The 20072-nt window shown below is 42.9% G+C and overlaps 1 protein-coding gene across 1 annotated transcript in view; it reads left to right on the plus strand.

Annotated features, from left to right (window-relative positions):
• Nucleotides 1-586: 586 nt before the first annotated feature.
• LOC126260234 (uncharacterized) overlaps nucleotides 587-20072 on the plus strand; it is a 663477-nt gene continuing 643991 nt past the window's right edge. The window contains exon 1 of the mRNA XM_049957542.1: nucleotides 587-1525. Coding sequence (XP_049813499.1) covers nucleotides 1487-1525 — 39 coding nt within the window. The 5' untranslated portion in view covers nucleotides 587-1486. The remainder of the gene's footprint in view (nucleotides 1526-20072) is intronic.

A 20072-nucleotide genomic window follows, 5' to 3' on the forward strand; every position in this document is an offset into this window, starting at 1 on the left:
CATACGCTACTGGAACAGGAAAGGGAGGTAATGACAGTGGCACGTAAAGTGCCCTCCGCCACACACCGTTGGGTGGCTTCCGGAGTATAAATGTAGATGTGGATGTAGAACGTGAGGTGACGTGGCAGCCAGTGTGAATTGGCCATAACGTGTTAGGTGTGTCGTGTAATGGGGCTAACGAAAAGTTGGCAGCTTCAGACTTGTACGCTGGGGGATAACTGTATACTATAGAACTGTATACTATAGACGTGTCGTGTGTTAGAGGCTTTACTGACTCCCTTGCGACGTGGTTGGGACTGGTTTATGTTCAGGCACATGACGGACAGGCGCCACGAGTAGTCTATTTTTACGAGAAAGTAGTACGCGTGAAGCGAGGTCGAGGTACGTGCCGCCGCCGCCGCCGCCGCGTCGTGCATAGCCACGCGGAGGCCGGCCACGCTAGCGCACGCCGTGCGCGCCGCGTGCACTCATCGAGAAGGCGGCGCAACAAATGCCGGTCGGGGCAACAGCTGCCTGTCGCACGCGGCCGCCAGTGCGCTGCCGGCAGCCGCGCGGAGAGGTCGACAGTGCTGTGTTGTCCGGCCGTCCCACGCTGGCGCTGCGCTCCGCGTCTTCGTCGTGGGGCACGTGCGTCCGCTCACGTGCCGCCGTCGCTTCGCGTACGAACCTGGGACGTCACCTGCCGGTCCCTCTACGGAATAAAACGCCACCTGCCCCCACAAACAACCTCACTTCCTTCTGCAGCCGTTCCCTCTCTTGCTACGTGACACCAGTTATTTCCGTCGATGACTCCCCTTTCCTTTCTAACACCGCCGTAGTTTCTCTCGAAACTCGCTGCCGTCACATTTGCAATGTAAGTGTTTTTCGCTTGCAAGTTCCGCGCGACTTGACAGCCGCGCGGCGGTACATTGCGTAATCTCGATATCGGCGGAAGTCGGCGACAACTGCGCAGTGGAGTGCTAGGAGGCACGCGCTATAGCCGCAGTAGGGAACGTAAAACGCCTGTGGGACGCTTCCGGCGTAGGTGGCGCAGCCTCGAGTGGCGGGCGCGCCGAACAGAAACTTGGCAGCAAGGACGACCCCGCGTAGTGACCGAGCGAGGAACCTATTCCCACCAGGTTGCCGACTCGTTGGCACGCGCCGTAGCCTGCGTGGCTAGCGGTACCGCTTCGTCACGTTGCCGCCAGCAGAGACTATCCCAACCGCAGCTGTGTGTTCTTATCTTGCCGCCTGGTGACTCGGAAAACGGCGCCGCGTGCACCGCTAGTCTTCCGGGCCTGCTGCTAGTTATGGAGTGCGAGTGCGGTGTTAGTGTTGTGGTGATTGTTAATCGTGCGACGAGTAGCGAGTGTGGATTGCGAGAAGAGCCCCGCTGCATTGCAGCTCCGGGAGCGCCGAGACAAAGGAAGTGTGCTCTGCCCGGCCTTCACCTGGAATAACAGCTCCCCACCGTTCCAATCAGCTGACCGGACGGCCGCCACCAGCCATGGTGAAGTCCAAGAATACGGGAACCAAGGCCAAGGCGGTACGTACCAAAACCGATATGCCACAACTCTGTTGTTGCAACAAGTACTTAGCAGGCACAGCACATGAAATTGCTCGAGCGTCTCTCTCTTTCAAGTACGCCTAGAATAAACACTCTACAATCGCTTCTATATCAGCGTAACAACAGATATTTTAAAAATTTGTTTACGTTCTCCACAATCTCAACGTTTTTTTGCGAATGAAGACAAGGTTCGAGTAGGCCATATTCTTTATATTATCTCTGGAATTGGCTAATTTCGACGGTGGGTCGTGTTCAAGCAGTATCTTAAGCTGCCAGCTTAGGCTTAAGATATGCTGAAAGCTCCGATTATGTGCTTGAAAGACTCTCGGTTGAAATTGGCAAATTGTGCGGATAATAAAAAGAATACAGCGCACTTGGACCATGTTTTCATTCTCATAACTACAGATAGTTGTGACAAATTCTTATGTATTGTTACTTCGTTTACACGAACTAGTTGTCGAGCGGAACATGATTTGTACACTGGAGATCCATCACTGTGAAAAGAAGATTGAAAACAAATACATTGCCTTATGCAATAGTTGTAGGCCAAATTGCGTTTACTTTCTCAATGTGGCAAAGTGGACACCATTGGTGTTAAAATCATACAGGTAGCTTTGAAACCATTTCCTGACCGCCACAGAGTTAAACACTGTTCACTGTTTGCTTCATTATTTTGAAGTCGTTTTCGTGTTCTATGTATGAATATTTCATCTACAGACAAGCTTGAGGTCACTTCAAAACTACCTCATGAAAGGAAACACGTATGACAGTGACTGTTTGCAGTTGTCAGTTATTATTTCGTTCCATATACAATCAGAGTTTTCTACAAAATTCATAATGTATAAGCTTCATTTGTTAAAATAATCCCATATTTTCCAGGCGCATTTCTTGTCCAGTTACGACTGGCTTACGATTTGCATTGTGAATTACGATACAGCTCGTATGTGTCTTATATCGTATGTTTAGATCCGGCGGAATCGGGTCTATGGAACATAGAAAGAAGTCGATGATGCACTTTCTATTTATGTGAAATGCAATAGAATGACTAGATTATTTTGAAAGCGTATAATTTCATTTTGCTAATATTAAGTGTATTAAAACCTAATATAGTAATTCTGAGAGTTTCTGTGGAGATATTATCCACTTGCGTAGAAGCTATGCATCTGGAGTTTCTTTAATTTAGTATCTCTCTATTACCAATACAACATTTTGTTTGTATTGTAATCTTGTTTTGAAAACCAATTTATTTGCCAAAATCGCTATGTTAACATACTGGATTACTAGTTTCGGCAATATGTATTGCCATCATCAGATCCATAATTACATCATTCAGTGCTCACTCCACTCTGTCACAAGAGTCGAGGCATTACAGTGAAATGCCGGATGTGCTATCAGAATGTATGTATGTATAACTTAGAGTACGAATGACGGCTCCATATGCATATTGTATAGCCCTCATGTGACAGAATGGTGTAAGCGTTTGTATCGTATAACTACGACTGCCCGGTTTTATGGATTTGGGAATGGCAACACGAATTTCCGAAACTAGTGGCACAGTAATTGTCTTAACATAGCGATCTCTGAAAATAAATAAGTTTTCAAAAAAAGACTACAGTTCAGAATTATAGACCCTCCTGCACTGAATGATCATGTCAGGCAATCATAGCTTTTGGTGTGCTCCAAAAAATGTGCTCCGACGAGTTATTAAGATATGTATGTATGTGTATCTGGCTCCATCTGAAGTCTTCGCATTGTTCGTGAGGAAGGGTAAAGGTTGCCACCAGCAAAGAAGTCCATGGACATATGCATTGTAAAAATATTATCAAAGTATAAGGTTTTTTGAAAAGATTTGCTGTAAATAATCGATACGTAATGTTAGTCTATTGTATTAAGAATTTATAAAATAACATTAACACCGTTCGCTTGAAAATTAATGAATTTATTTTCGGTTCTCAAAGAGATATTCATGAAATAATAATTACAACTTGTTGTTCGCACTTACACTTATAGTCATACTTGAGACAAATTAGACCGTGACAAACGTGAGTCAAATTTTCATCACGAAGCTTGCCGCATTGCGTTACATATAATTAAAATGACTGAAGCTCCCAAAATAAAGGTGATGCCGACAGAAACATCGTTTCCAACAGGTGTAAATTAAAAGATTGTTAGGCGCAGGTGTGACGTAGTTACTCGAAACTGGTCTGGAAGAAATAAAAAAAGTGACAAATAGCTTCTTTATTCTTAAAAACAAAACTACAAAAAAATGTGCGTTATAGATCAGCACTTGAGGTTTCCTTCAGGTTTACTTCAGGAAAGGAAAACAAATAGAAGTTCTTTGACTGATGCAATTTTTTTTTCTCTCTAAAAAATACTTTTGTCGGCAACGGCGAGCTACTGGCATTTTGAGGTCACCGGCGTGATATACGGAAGACAAGCATACGAGGTCACGCAGTGCTCTAAAATTCAGCTATCACTGCAGTGTAAATAAATAATATTTGATAAATTCTTCTTGTGATTGCAAATCTCATTTAAATATGTACCCAGAAGTCTTCGAAGGGCCCAAGTGATAGCTATACGCCTAGTGATTGAAAGGTTTTTGCAGAAATCGAAGTAACCAATCGTGAACCTGAAGTAATTCTTCTTTCCCATTGGTCAAAGAGCACTTATGTCAGACAGAATTGTTTGGTGCTCTAAACATGTTTCATCGTAGTTGTCTGATATTTAGTTCGCGTGTGTTAGGTTCCGAGCCGCTCCGTAGAAATTGTCACGGATTTTCTCAGACAGCAGCGTCTATGAGCAAAATTCATTTGACAAAGCACAGTTTTGCTGCAAGATCAACTCTGTTAATTGTAACCTTGAGACACTTTAATGACATACAGCAGCAAAAACCACTGCGCTTTTCTGTTTTATGTGTTATTCCTGGCCTAGTTTTCGTCGACTGGGCATCTTCTAGCAAACAAACATGCAGAAACAGTAACCGTTCATTTACAGTCTTTTCATTTTTAGGAGATTTGTTTAAATTATCTACGCCACAGAAAATTTTATGTGTAAATAGTTGCCGATACTATAAGGACGACACCGCTAGCATTTATTTCAACCAGCAAGCACGGAAATGTGACTAAGAGATAACTTACTTTCTTGCAGCTACTTTCGCCCAATACCATATCTTCCAGTACTAAGCCCTATGTCAAGTTACACCAGCTATTGCTGGAAACGATGTTTGAAAGTAGTTGCTTCTCTATCAACTGATTACAGTCACTTATGCAATCCTTCATTTTTAGTATGATACCTGTTTTGTGTACTTTCATAAATTTCTGTACATGTTTTCATTAAATTCGTTCGTTCACACAGGTCTGTCGCACTGAGTACAGAATGTTGTTACTCAGTGTGTTTCAGTATTGAACCTTTCTCATTCAGTCGATAGCTCAATTAGTTGTGCCTACCTCAGCCTAGATTGCTACATACATGGTCACCTGCACTGTATTTAGTGGGCGAAAATTTACGTACACTCTGCCACTCTGCATATAACCCTGAGTGTTCAGAGTCTAACTTTTTTGACTGGACAAGCAACTGTAACTAGGTTTTCTTGATTTTAGAAATACAGAGCACTATCGATACGTTAAAAATAATACTAATAATAATGTAAACTACGCTAAAAATAGGCATAAAGGAATTTAGTCACTGGGTGGTGCCAAAATAGATTCTCAGATACAATCAAATGATGTTTCTAACGTCGTTCACTGTGAACTAACTCGTGGTTGCTTTATACATTACAGGTAGTAATGTGTAAGAATGTATCGACGGGTGACAGACAAGTCGTAAAGAATGTAATGCGGGGTATAACGTTTCTCTAACACCAACGAAATATTTAATGTTGCTAAATGTGGAAATTACCCTTGTAATCATATAGTATTTTAATAATTATCCCACAGTCTTCTGATACGAATACTGGAGCTCCCCAAACGAAACTCGTAAGCTTCGGGGAAGCATACCTAGGCCAAAAGAACGTGTTGTAAATTCGTACGCAAATGTTTGTTCCGCAGTGTATTATAATTTATTGAATCTACATAAATTCTAACTCTAAATATGACGTGAAAATGTTTTTCTTTCATATTTTCAATCAAGAAAGATACTTAATTTCGCTCCCTGTTCCCAGCAACCTGATTTGGAAAAAGACTCTGCAATGCCGAATAGGTAGTGAATCTCATCGTAAATGGTAAAGGCTCCTAATATGTGGCAATGTATTTCGCACCAGCACTTTCCCGCGAGGCATGGCGTTTCCCATAAATCATGTCTGCTACGGTAGCATGATCTAGTTTCGAAATGCTGTGGCAAATTTGGTTCTGCGTAATATTCTACCTGCAGGACTGTATGCGGCGTTCATGAAGGACACGACACAATAGGGTCAGACACGAGATTTCTAATACTCTTTCGTTGCTTATATATTCTTCTATGTGAATGCAATTGAAGTTTGGATCCTACACTTCCCTTACACTACTTTTTACGATCTGATAAACATTTGTCTTACACACACCAACAAAGTGACGAAGCTCGCATCTTGCAAAAGTATTTCTGCGAAAGCAGAATGTCTATTGTTGGGGTGTTAGATCCTTTGCTGTAATTGTGTTAGCAATACTTTAACTGTAATAGATGTCAATCGGGGGCGCAGCTATACAAATTTTCCTGGAATGCGACTTTAGTCATACAACTGCCTTCGGATAAACCTGTCAACGGAAATTTATGATGTACTTAAAAAAAATCCTTTATGATATACATACAACGATAATAAGTGCACCTGTTTCTCAGTACCAAAACTTGGCACTTGGGGTTTTCCGCCAAACGCTGCAGCAGCTTTTTCACTTCTTGTCGGCCAAGTATTGCGGCACAGTGGTGTAATAGTTTCGCAATATCCTCAGCTCCGCGAGCTGGGAGCAGACCTACCTTACGACTGAGGTTTGTAACTTAAAAGTGGCCTAGACAGGTGTTCAGACGGCGCCAAAGATCGCAGCCTCCTGATCGTTTAGCGACCGACTGCTAATGATGCACGCCGTTGCGAAATGTGGTGGCGCTAGACAGTGGCACGGATTTCGCGCTACTTAGCGCAGCGGTTTGCTTCCATGCCTCATGCTCATTCCAATCTGTGAATAACAAGAACCTCTTAGTGTTGCGACTGAACAACGTGCTTGATTGTTTGCTATCTTGTTATCGTTCCAGATGGACAAAACCAGATTAAATAAAGCAACAACAGATAAAAACCCTGAAATCTTGTCAGTCGTCTGCACAAATTAACTTGTACTATGAAATATATGTGTAGGTTAACATGTTATTAATTTTGATGTTTTGTGTACGCTTTGCAAACAAGTTCACAGCTAACCAAAAGAATTCTTTCATACACACTCACAGTCTCTTTTTAGCTGGCATCAGGACCTTGACGGTACTTCCGCCGTTCTGTAGAATCCTTCGTGTTGTATCCTTGGCCCATCTGAAACAGGTGAGTCAGCACTTGGGCACAGTGAATCAGATGTTGCGCACAAGACAATGTAACGAGGTTAGAATTATCCATCACAGATGTCGGACATAGGATTTTAGAGTCATTTTCATTAAACTATGACAGGGTACTGTAGATGACAGCTGATTATTTTTAAATGACAGCTTGGGCTTCTGCCACCTTGGCACCTACTTCAGTGTAAATTCTAATGAATGTGAAAACGATGCAGCTTATGTCCCGAAAGCACTTTATTATGGTGTCCACGAAGATACGTTAACTGTCGGCAACTCCGTTTCTAAACGATGTTATGTTCCACTTGTGGTTGTCTATATTTTTTTGTGTACTATTGCACTTTCGGAATTCATGTCGTTTTCACTATCAGTTCGGGGTATTAGACAGTAAAAAATCAGAGTATAATGATGGAAACTATGGTCGTATATTTTCCATCCTTTATATCTTGAATTGGTATCGTGCAATGGCGAAATGGTTTCTTCTTGAAAATTTCATTAATGCTGAAACTGCAATAACACGTGACGTAATGTAGACAGCCACAAGGGAACATGACCGTATAAAAATGCCTTGGATCCGTTCCTCAAAATGTGGAGAAGTGTTTCAGGAGTAAAAAGCTGAAGTAGTTAAGAAACAGACACAGAAATATTGCGAGTTCATGTAACTGTAATAAATTATTGGGACCACAGTATGTATATAAACACGTATGTACAATAGTAGGTGACATTAATTACATCATCGTCGTCGTTACAGATTCAAATCCACTTTTCTCTTCTGTAGCTGGTTATCAAGGAATTTATCTTTTGTAAATTTCTGCAGAAAGGTCAATTGCTGTATAATTTATTAGAAAGAAATCGCTCTACATGTTGTGGTAAACATTCGATATAATGCTCCAGAGACAGGGTTGGTTTCTATATGCTCGACCAAACTCGCACAAGTACGCAGAAAATCGGTATACGTGCTCAAGCATGTGTTCGTTGGGACTTTCGAGTAATCTGATCCATCTTGAAACAGTTCCGACGATTCTGCAAAATTGCCTTACAGGTGTGCAGGCATGCTAGCACCCAGTGCTTGATCGTGCGTGCATACGTGCATGCATGCATGCATGCATGTATGCATGCATTCCAAGCTTGCAGGTACGTGTGTAGCCGCCAAATCCGGCTCCAGCGATTTTCCCGACCGGTACGAAACTTTCAACCCCACCCCCCTCCCCCATCCGGCCTGAACCCTCCTTAAATTTTCGGATACTAACATTTTTTTCACAACGTCATTCATCCATTACGTCTTATTTTTTTACGTATCACATTTCCTCATACGTCTTTTTGACTTGAGTACACCTTTAAGACCTGAGGCAGGTATGGGGCACCAGCCAGTGAAACAGAAGAAACGTTTACAGAGTTTTACAGTTATTAAATTTTGAATTATAACTTCAAAATTAATTATACAACCAAAACTTTTATGTCACTTCCATGATATATAACTATGTTCACTTCTTCTCGTTCCCTGAACAGAAGGGAGCATGCAGTGCGAGACGTGCAGCAACCACCACAGCTTAGCATCGCATTGTCGACATCATCGTCGTCGCTTCTGCTGTACAAAAGTGGAAGGTTGTAAGACAGCGAATGACTTACACATAAATTCTTTATTTGTTGGAATAAAAAGGTATAAACCTACAGTGGCTATTTAGTGTGTCCGTAGTACATGAACGAAAGACAGTTGTCGGGCGCTAATGACCGTAGCAGTTTTGCGCCCTAAAACTATAACAAAAAAAAAAAAAGGCAGTTGTGATCGAATATCGAGAAGGAATGCTCTCCGACATGCCACGACGATGATTTATGGCTCAAAACAAGAAACTTTGACAGCACTTTATTAATTGTAGCGAGAAGTTATCATTATATGCTAAACAAAGTGTGAAATGTGGCAACAGTTCGTGCAATGAATTTTATTTTCTACATCCCCAAAAACAAGCGTTGACTGGTTTTTTCGTAATATCTTAAACTGATTAGGATTTCAGCACCGCGATAAAAAAGAGAATGGAGGAAAATTAAAAGAAGCTACAGACAAAACTGGAAAAAAATAATCTACAGGTCCGTGACAAGAAGAGCAATATAAATGGTGTAACAGACAGATATGAAGAAAGAGTAGTGGTAGTGGAATGATGTCATAGAGATTTACACGTTTAAATGTCCCTTAATCACAACGTCAGGGTTGAAGAGATGATGGCACATGAGGGGGAAGTGCATATATTATTTATTACAATGTATTTTTCTCAGAGATTCTCCTGTAGGTATTTTAGGAATTGTCAGGCCTTCATAAGGTGACGTTTAATTTCATCTCTTTATTAAAACATTTGTTTGCTTCTGTAAGAGCTTTCAAGCTAAGGTAGGTACACTTCATTTCAAGCGTTCTACAGCCTGCATGGTAGGAATGTAGTTGTCAACACTGCCAGTAGCAATCTTTGCTATTTTGAAAGATGAAACCAATGTGACAACTCCAACGCTTTCTTTGTCATCTGTTTCACAACAACGTAGACAATTTCCAGTAATACGCTAGATTTTATGAATGATTTATATTTGCAACTTATTCTCACACTTCTTCATTTATACAAAATTTTAGTTGTCATTTTTAATTCGCTCTTTTCGAAAATATTAAAATTTAAGATTTTGCATCCCCCAAAAACCTGCGTGGCTGGGCGGTGACATGACTCGTCCTGACCCCCACCCCCAGCACACACAGAGGCGACCCAGCTACATTATCTTATGGATACAGTAGTTTCTCTTATTGGTCAACATGTCAGTTAGCTCTGTTACTGAACTGATAAAAATATAAGGAAATGGCCAAGTTAACCATTAACGTCAAGCATTGCTATTCACAATATACATAAATGACCTTGTGGATAACATGGGAAGTTCGCTGAGGCTTTTTGCGGATGATGCTGTGGTATATCGAGAGGTTGTAACAATGGAATCTGCAGCGAATTGACGCATGGTGCAGGGAATGGCAATTTAATCTCAATGTAGACAAGTGTAATGTGCTGCGAATACACAGAAAGAAAGATCCCTTATCATTTAGCTACAATATAGCAGGTCAGCAACTGGAAGCAGTTAATTCCATAAATTACCTGGGAGTACGCATTAGGAGTGATTTAAAATGGAATGATCATATAAAGTTGGTCGTCGGTAAAGCAGATGCCAGACTGAGATTCATTGGAAGAATCCTAAGTAAATGCAATCCGAAAGCAAAGGAAGTAGGTTACAGTACGCTTGTTCGCCCACTGCTTGAATACTGCTCAGGAATGTGGGATCCGTACCAGATAGGGTTGATAGAAGAGATAGAGAAGATCCAACAGAGAGAAGCACGCTTCGTTACAGGATCAGTTAGTAATCGCGAAAACGTTATGGAGATGATAGATAAACTCCAGTGGAAGACTCTTCAAGAGAGACGCTCAGTAGATCGGTACGGGCTTTTGTTGAAGTTTCGAGAACATATTTTCACCGAGGAATCAAGCAGTATATTGCTCCCTCTTACGTATATCTCGCGAAGATACCATGAGGATAAAATCAGAGACATTAAGCCCACACAGAGGCATACCGACAATCCTTCTTTCCACAGACAATACGAGACTGGAATAGAAGGGACAACCGATAGAGGTACTCAAGGTACCCTCCGCCACACACCGTCAGGTGGCTTGCGGAGTATGGATGTAGATGTAGAATTTCTGGTCTGTCACTACGGAAACTCTGGAACACGTTTTGTGACATCTTACCTCTGTTGAAGTTTCCCGTTTATCAGTGCGTGTTACTTTATTTCCGTCTTGGTAACGTATATTAAGTGACTTAATGTATTCAATGCTACAAAAAGACAGCGAGAACGTGAAACTTACGACCAGCAAGGAACATTCGTCTCTAAAGTAGAACCAGATGTTCGGAATGTAGCGCATCCAGGTCTGATCAGCATTAGCATCGCCCTATGCCGTGACTACCAGGGACATCGCCGACGGGCCTGATACTTGTTCTAGAACATTCGCGCGCAAATAAGAGTGCCAGCAAAGTCCCCCGCCTGGCGGTGAGACGAACCATTTAACACAAACAATACACGGCGCGAGGAGGTACAGCTGCGGCTGGGAATACGCAGACGGTAAACAGACGCTAGAATAACACTTGTGAAGGCGTGAAGTGCGTACAATAGGAGTCCGTGACTGTACGCCATTACCAAGTACGGTTCCATAGCTTAAGTGGAACCATAAACTTTGAGGAACGTGAGCGCCAAAAAATTGTTCTTGACGTAACATTAGGTGACTAACGCCAAATGCTGCACTAAGGGAACACACACACAGAACTCTCTCTCTCTCTCTCTCTCTCTCTGCCGACATTAACTAGTGTTATATATCTGTGATCATGCTTGCAAGTGCTTTCGAATTCTGTTAAAAAAGAAAAAAGTACACGCTGAGGTACCTCCTGAATTCCTGTCGTACCTCCTTTTTCCCCGCAGCAACGACAAGTCGTTGGAACTCCCTTGCACGCAGAAATATTGTACCACGCCGCCTCTATAGCTACCCATAACTGTGGAAGTGTTATCGGTGCAGAATTTCGTGCAAGGACTGACCTCTCGATTAGGCCCCATAAATGTTCGATGGGACTCATGTCGGGCAGTCTGGGTGGTCAAATCATTCACTCGAATTGTCCAGAATGTTCTTCAAACCAATCGCGAACAATTGTGGCCTGGTGACGTGGTACATTGTCGTGCATATGATCCCCATTGTTTTTTTGGGAATATGACGTCAGTGAGTGGCTGAAAATGGTTTCCAAGAAGCCGAACATCCAGAGCTCCCAGTCCTTTCCATATAAACACAACTCATACCATAATAGAGCGACCACCAGCTTGCACAATGTCTTGTGGACAACCCGAGTCGATGGCTTCTGGGGACCGCACCACACGTGAACCACAGCGCTTACTAATTGAAATAGGGAGTCATCTGACCAGGTCACGGTTTCCCAGTGTAGCGGTTCAAATGGTTCAAATGGCTCTGAGCACTATGGGACTTAACATCTATGGTCATCAGCCCCTAGAACTTAGAACTACTTAAACCTAATTAACCTAAGGACAGCACACAACACCCAGTCATCACGAGGCAGAGAAAATCCCTGACCCCGCCGGGAATCGAACCCGGGAACCCGGGCGTGGGAAGCGAGAACGCTACCGCACGACCACGAGCTGCGGACCCCAGTGTAGCGTCCAGCCGATATGGTCACGAGCCCACGAGAGACGCTGCAGGCGACGTAGTGCTTTATCAAATGCACTAGCTTCGGTCGCCTGCTGCCATGGCCCATTAACGACACATTTCGCCGCACTGTCCTAATGGATACGTTCGTCGTACGTTCTACATTGATTCCTGAGGTTATTTCATGCAGTGCTGCTGCTTGTCAGTTAACACTGATAATTCTACGTAAACGCCGCTGCTGTCGGTCGTTAAGTGAAGGCCGTCGGCCACTGCGTCTTCCATGGTGAGAGGTAACGTCTGAAATCTGCTACGCGCGGCACCCTGTTGACACTGCGGATCTTGAATATTGAATTCCCTAACGATTTCCGAAATAGAATGTGTCATGCGTCTAGCTCCAACTACCATTCCGCTTTCTAAGTCTGTTAATTCCGTCTTGCGGCCATAATCGCGTCGGAAACCTTTCCACATGAATCACAGGAGTTCAAATGACATCTCCGCCAATGCACTACCCTTACATAGGAGGCGTGTTTTTTTTAAGTAAGTACCGTTTTGGAATTAAAAAAGACCTGCTAAGATATCTCAATAATTTTATTTTTACATGAAAGCCTGTACCTTAATCTACACACTGACGCCATTACAGTCTGATTCTTCCTTGTTTACGTTATGTACTGAGTGTTCAAGATGCCTCCGATAATCATGAGTCCCGCCGACTGTGAAGTATGGGCTGTTGTAAGATTTCTTAGTGCTAAAGGCCTAAAAGCGATCGATATTCATCGTGATATCTGTGCAGATAACGGAGAAAACATTACGAGTGATGGAATGGTAAGAAAGTGGGTGAGAGCATTTAAAGATGGCCGCACAAATGTGCATGATGAACAACGGAGTGGGCGTCCTTCTGTTTTAATGAATGTTTGGTGCAGGAAGTGGACAATAAGGAGAGAGAAAACAGACGCTTTACGATGTCCTCCTTGCGGGATGACTTTCCTAATGTTTTTCGTAGTGTTTTGTATGGCATTGTGACCGAGCACTTGAATTACCGAAAATTGTGCGCACGTTGGGTACCGAAAATGTTGACGGATGTGCACAAAACGGAACGTTTAGACAGTGCATTGACTTTCCTTGAGCGGTACCACAACGACGATGATGATTTCTTAAGCCAAACTGTTACGGGCGATGAAACATGGGTGGCCTACGTCACGCCAGAATCAAAGCAACAGTTCATGGAAGTTGAGTAAAGGCATCGTTTTGCTGCAAGACAATGCCCGTCCGCATGTGGCGAATCAGACCAAAGATCTCATCACATCTTTTCGATGGGAATCTCTAGATCATCCTCCGTACAGCCCCGATCTTGGGCCCAGTGCCTTCCATCTGTTCCTGAACTTGAAGAAACACCTGGGCGGTCAGCGTCTTCAAGACGATGACGAAGTCAAAACAGTGGTGATGCAGTGGTTAACAAGTCAGGCGACAGACTTCTACGAGGAGGGTATTCAAAAACTGGTACAACATTGTGACAAGTGCCCCAGTATTGACGGAAATTGTGTAGAAAAGTAGATTAAGGTACAGGCTTTCATGTAAAAATAAAATTATTGAGATATCTTAGCACGTCTTTTTTTTAAATTTCAAATCGGTACTTACTTAAAAAACACGCCTCGTACCTCGTATACACGATACTACCATCATCTGTATATGAGCAATTCGCTATTGCAGGACTCCAGTCACCTCAGTGAAAAGGCGTTTCATTTGGTCGGCTAGACAGTTCGAAAATAGAGATGGTAGATAAAGGCAATGACAACCAAGTTAGCGAACGAACGGCGGAAGATACATAAAATGATGTTTTTAAATGTATTTCTGATGCAGCCTGGTTACTGACGCTGGCCTTAAAAGCCTTAGCACGTACAGTTTCTCTTAGATTAACACTGCAACACCTTGCACGATCCGCACGCGAAGAATAACCGGCTCTCTGAGACGAGTGCTTGCTTGCGGCGGGCTGGGAACCGCCTGGTAGCAGGTAGCGCGCTGAGTAACGAGGTGTCGAATAGTTGTGTCCCATTAGAGGAGGCGCTCCACGTTTCCATTGCCCGAGTGCTGATGATGGCTACCGCCCGTCCTTTGTTATTTTTCCCATACATGCCTTACGAATGTTTTGGAGTAAAAAAAAAAGTTCTGTTATCTTCGTATCGATTACATGAATCTATTAAATTTGTAATGCAGCAGAAATTTTCCAGCGTTGACGCTGGGAGATATCATTTTGGACAATTGTTGTAAATGTGAAACGGGCAGTTAAATGAAATTCACTGCTACTGTTGAGTAGAGTCAGGATTTTAGGTCTCTCCGACGAAGTCACTTGCACCGTTATTAGTCCATCAACAGGAGAAATTATCTGAGGACATTCGATAGTATTCAGAGTTCCGAAGTTGAGGCCCTTAGTCTGAGTGCTGCGCGAGGTTAAGGCGTCACGTAAGCAGATTTCCACTTGCACCTTTCGATTCGGTCGATTCCGTACTAGGGTCCACTGCCTCAATTTGATACTTTCACGCTACACAATCATCCCTGAAACTAACACCATCAAGGAATCAATCTGGATACCGCAAATAGCAACTTTCTTAGAACATAGATGTATTCGCGGTTGTGAATGTGGGCAATCATCAGCTGGAGAATAGAATGACAACAATGGAAATTTGTGGCGGATCAGTACTCGAAGCCGGATTTCCTGATTATCGAGGGGTCGCCTCACTATCTGGCTATCCGTGCACGACTCACTGCCAGACCCAAACTTCGATATGTCGTCAGCTCTGCGTCTACAACCTGTACTCGCACGTCCATTATGTGCATTCCCCTAAAAGTGCGGCATTGTACTTGAAAGTCGCTTGCCCGGTGCCCGCGGATGAATACAATATTGCATTGCCTGTGTTATTCTGAATTACGATACAAAGTGCCGTTGGACATCCACGCGTGTCCAAAGGAACTTTACATCGCAATTCAGAATAACACAGCCCTTGCAATATCGTTCTTAGAACTCTCCATTGGGGATTTTGAGGCCTTCTCAAAGTTACATTTACATCTGGCAATAACGTCCCATTCAACATGACGTGAGAGTTTTTTTATCTTTGAATTCCCGGCGTCCAATCACAAAGCAGGACCGACAGTCCGTACGCTCTTTATTTGTTCCCGAGAGGACAGTACGAAACTCTTCCGATATCTTCTTGAAGCTGCACAACACAGCGTCAGTCGGATTCGGCTGAGGTGAGATGATCACAGGAGTGCAGAGACATCTCACCTGTTCGGTAATCACAGATTTTCAATCAGTCTTTTCATGCTATGTGCTCCCGTTGTCATGTTACTTTGTACACCAGTGGTGTCGCAATCGCATACACGTAAAAGTGTTGTTGAAGCTTACAACGGCTGTGCAAGCCTGCGCTCACTCGAGTTCTGAGGTGTCACAGTGACTTGTGGAGTTCTTAAGTGGACGTTTGAGAAGAAACATGAAGTTAGTTTTTCAGAATGCTATTACGAAGTCTAAGGGACAAACGCTTGAGGAATCTTTAACATGCGTTTACTGCATCCGTCTTATTGTGATATACAAAGCCGGCCGCTGTGCTCGCGCGGTTCTAGGCGCTTCAGTCCGGAACCGCGCTGCTGCTGCGGTCGCAGGTTCGAATCCAGCCTCGGACATGGATGTGTGTGATGTCCTTAGGTTAGTTGGGTTTAAGTAGTTCCAACTCTAGGGAACTGATGACCTCAGATGTTAAGTCCCATACCGCTTAGAGCCATTTGAACCAATTTTTTGTGATATACAGCGAGTTCACTATAAAGCTCGCCCGGAAAATATTCATTATACTGATGAGGAACTGCCTCTTGCTAATGAACAGGAGAACTGCCCATCACAGAAAATGGTGGAAACCGTTAGTTAGACGCACCGATCGATTGCTATCAGATGTGTCCCCACACACATCTCCCGCATGCTCTGCCTCGAGTATTTTGTTGTGTCATTACGTTAGAGTGAGTTCAGGAGCAGACGTGTTTGTTTAGTAACCAGGTGAATGCAACACAAAATGACGCTTATAGTCGAGTGTTCTGCGGTGCACAATTCGGGGAGAACGTGTACGGGATTGTTTACGTAATAGTTTTAAACTGGGAGTGTTTCGGCAAAACCTCGAGCAAAGTCCGTAATGCTAAACTTGCGGCGAAATGGCATGAAACGAGTTCCGTAACAAATAAAAACTGGAACTCCGTGAACACCAGAAAACATTGCTTGAGTGGAGAAAGGCCGGAACAGGGTCCGATGAAATCTCAACACCGTTTATCTGTGCAGGTTGGAATTAAGATAGGGTCTTATCCAAACATTATTAAAAAAAGACCTGTATCCTTATCCTTAAAAGTGTACCATTGCGCTCGAGTTAAAGCGTCCAGACCAACTCTCACGTGTTGAATTTTGCCAATGGTTTCTGATGGCTCTGAGCACTATGCGACTTAACTTCTGAGGTCATCAGTCTCCTAGAACTTAGAACTAATTAAACCTAACTAACCTAAGGGCATCACGCACATCCATGCCCGAGGCAGGATTCGAACCCGCGACCGTAGCATGGTTTCTGAGTGAAATGGAATCTGGACTTTTTAATACTCAATTTTTAATTTCTTAAGATAAGGCCTGGTTCAGACCGTCAGGTATGTGAACTCATACGAAACGCTCCACTTTGCATCAGAAAATCCCCATCAGTACTTGGAACAGCCTTTGCATAACTTCAAGTGGTGTTTGGTGCCCAACGTCTGGTGTCCGCATCTTAACACGATTCCGTCACCAAACCGTAATGGAACACAGGAAATCTTTGTACATGCCTGCGACTATAATGCACTTACACAAAAGTTGGCTATCTTCATCGCACTGTATTTCTTCACGTGGATAGCCCGTTGCGGCAGACTTCCTTCATCGGACCAAAAACATCTCATTCAGTCAGGTAGCACCGAGTATAAGCGCTTACTGAAATTAGTATGACCGTGTATTCGGTACGATCACTATTATTGGCCGTGCGGGGTAGCCGCGCGGTCCGGGGCGCATTGCTACAGTTTGCGCGGCTCCCCTCGTCGGAGGTTCCGAGTCCTTCCTTGGGCATCTGTGTGTGTGTTGTTTTTAGCGTAAGTTAGTTTAAAGTAACATTAAGTAGGGACCGATGACCTTCCCAGTTTGGTCACATAGGAACTGACCACCACCACGTACTATTGGAGTAATAAGATACTGAAATGGTGACAATTACGACCTCTTAATTCAGCCAGGTAGGAAAACAAGGAAGGTGTTGAGCAGAAGGATCTTACACGCTACACTCACTGGTAGAATACAAATTTATTTTAGGCAGTTTAAATCACATAGCAACAAATTAAGCATATTTTTTAATTAACTAAAGGCCAAGCGATGAGACTCACTAAAACTTCAGTGCCAATTTAATTAATTTACAGTAAATTTAAAGTTAATTTTAACCCAAGATGATTTAATATTCTTTAAGGCCTATGTAAGACACAGAATGAAATAAGGGCAAAGTTGTAAAAAAAAAGGCAGACGTAAATCTAAACAGTACTGGAACAAATCAGAAGGGGTTAATTACGAAGTGGTGAGAATAAAATATGATTTAAACTTGACTGATTAAAAAAAAACTTAAAACCATACTTACTAACAATGAGAAATAATTTAGCACCAATAACTAGGCACTATAATTTTAAGCCCAGAAACATACATCAGTTGAACATTTAACAGATTTTCCAATAACAAAAGAGTAATTAAGTTACAACAGATTAAGGTATGTGTTGGGATCCCAACGCACATCAAAATTTGGTTCACGGGAAGGTTACAAATTAACGGATACAAATTCAGAATTGTTCAAAGTCAAAACTAAACTTGAACAGGCACATTAAGTGGCGCGGCTCGGTTGGAGGAAACAGCACGAAAGACAGACAGCGGCGAGAGCTGCGGAGTGTAAGCGTTCCAAATGGCGTAAACAGCCGGTTAAGTAAGCCGACGGGGCGTGACTGAGTGGTACCCGATTCTGAGTAACACGTACCAGAATTGGAGTACAAGAGATTATTAACGACAGTTTTCTGCAGCACAAATAATTTTAATTAGACAGAATTCCAACACACAGCTATGCATCAAATAGATAAATTTTTGGCTAAAATTAATTAATCTGTGCTCTTACCAAAATCATGGTAACTCAACTGGTTTTTAATAAGTAAAACAAAGATTAAAGAAACGAGCTAAGAATATTAAAATTTTCGGCAATAAAGTGGTAATATTAGAAGATTTTTTCCTATTTAGCATTCCATTACTGCAGCCGTAAGTACACTCGTATGGAATTCGGAGCTTGGTCCATAGCGGTTTGGAGAGAACAAATGCGTCCTGGAACAGACTAAAATTTATCTGAGCCACTTAAATCGAACATCGGCACTATGTAATGTCTTAGACACCATAGATCTTTAGTATCAAATTCAAGGAAACCAGATAGCAAAAGAGTATTATAAATATATCAGTAAAATAGCAAAACCGACCACTTTCTGACATGAACAATTAAACATCCGTGGTAAATGGTAATATTAAACATTTCACTGCGACTCCAGTTGGCACTTACATGACCAAGCATTTACTTTAAAAATCAGAATAATTAATGGGAGGCAGACAAGAACAGGTAACGCGTACACCAAAGCACACCGCCAACCTTCCAAATAAGCTTTCTTCTGGAACACGGTGCTTTATACTGGATTAAGATTCTCAAGCACCACCGATGCGTAAGGTTACCACCTTAAAGACATTGTAATAAGATATCAGCCAATGAGTCAGCCTAAAATGCCTACCAGAATCACATTGCCCTTCGAATACCATGGAGACACGGACGTCTATACCCAACAAACAGAAGGTAGACGAAAATGACAGTGAATGCTGCCGTGACAGCTCGGCGCTCTTCTGATAAGTGACAGCACAAGTCTTGTCGGTACTCAATAACTTACATAGGATAACAATTTTGGCCGCCCGCCAACAGCTACCATCTTGGCGAAGAGGCCCCACGGAAAGCTCGTTACAGCTTCGTTCCTCAGCTCGTACTCCCCACCATGCCGGACACCACGCCCGGAGCCGCCACACTAGAGGGCGCTTCGCTCCAATGGCAACAAGTTAGTGAAAGATCACAAGAATAGTGATATCGAAACATTGCGAGAAAGCTGATACGACTCATATACATTGACTCTATCCGAAACGCGTAATCCGTTAGAAGAAATGCACTGCAACCAAAGCAAGCAATTTTTACACAAACCGTTAGTGCTGGCCAATATTTCCAGACACTGTTTAATCCATACGTTGATCAACTCACAGCAGGATGGATATTTTCAGCAAGACTGAGCAACAGCACACACTGCCTTCACAACCTTGTAACGAGTGTTCTTTGAGAAGAGGATAACAGGCTGTGACAGTGACGTCTGTTGGCCACCTGGTCTCCCTCCCTATGATTCTTTTTTTTTTACTGTAGAACAAATTAAAAGTTCAGGATGCTGAAGTAATCGTCCCACATTGGAAGAGCTACAGCAGAACACTGGAAACTATGTTTCCCCTGTCCCTCAGTCAGAGTTAATATACGTGCCTTGCAGTCTGACGAATCAAGCACAGCGCTACTTCAACACCACCGGTGTGTCATTTTGCAGCATCTTGTCTTCATGAGGGTCAGTCCGGCATCAGTATAGTTTTAAATATTATCCAGGACACTTTACTTTTCCCATCCTGTAATTTTATTGAGCTCGCCTCTCTTTTCATAAATCCTTTGTAAAATACA

Source organism: Schistocerca nitens, chromosome 5, assembly GCF_023898315.1.
Source record: "Schistocerca nitens isolate TAMUIC-IGC-003100 chromosome 5, iqSchNite1.1, whole genome shotgun sequence".
NCBI classification, from domain to species: domain Eukaryota; kingdom Metazoa; phylum Arthropoda; class Insecta; order Orthoptera; family Acrididae; genus Schistocerca; species Schistocerca nitens.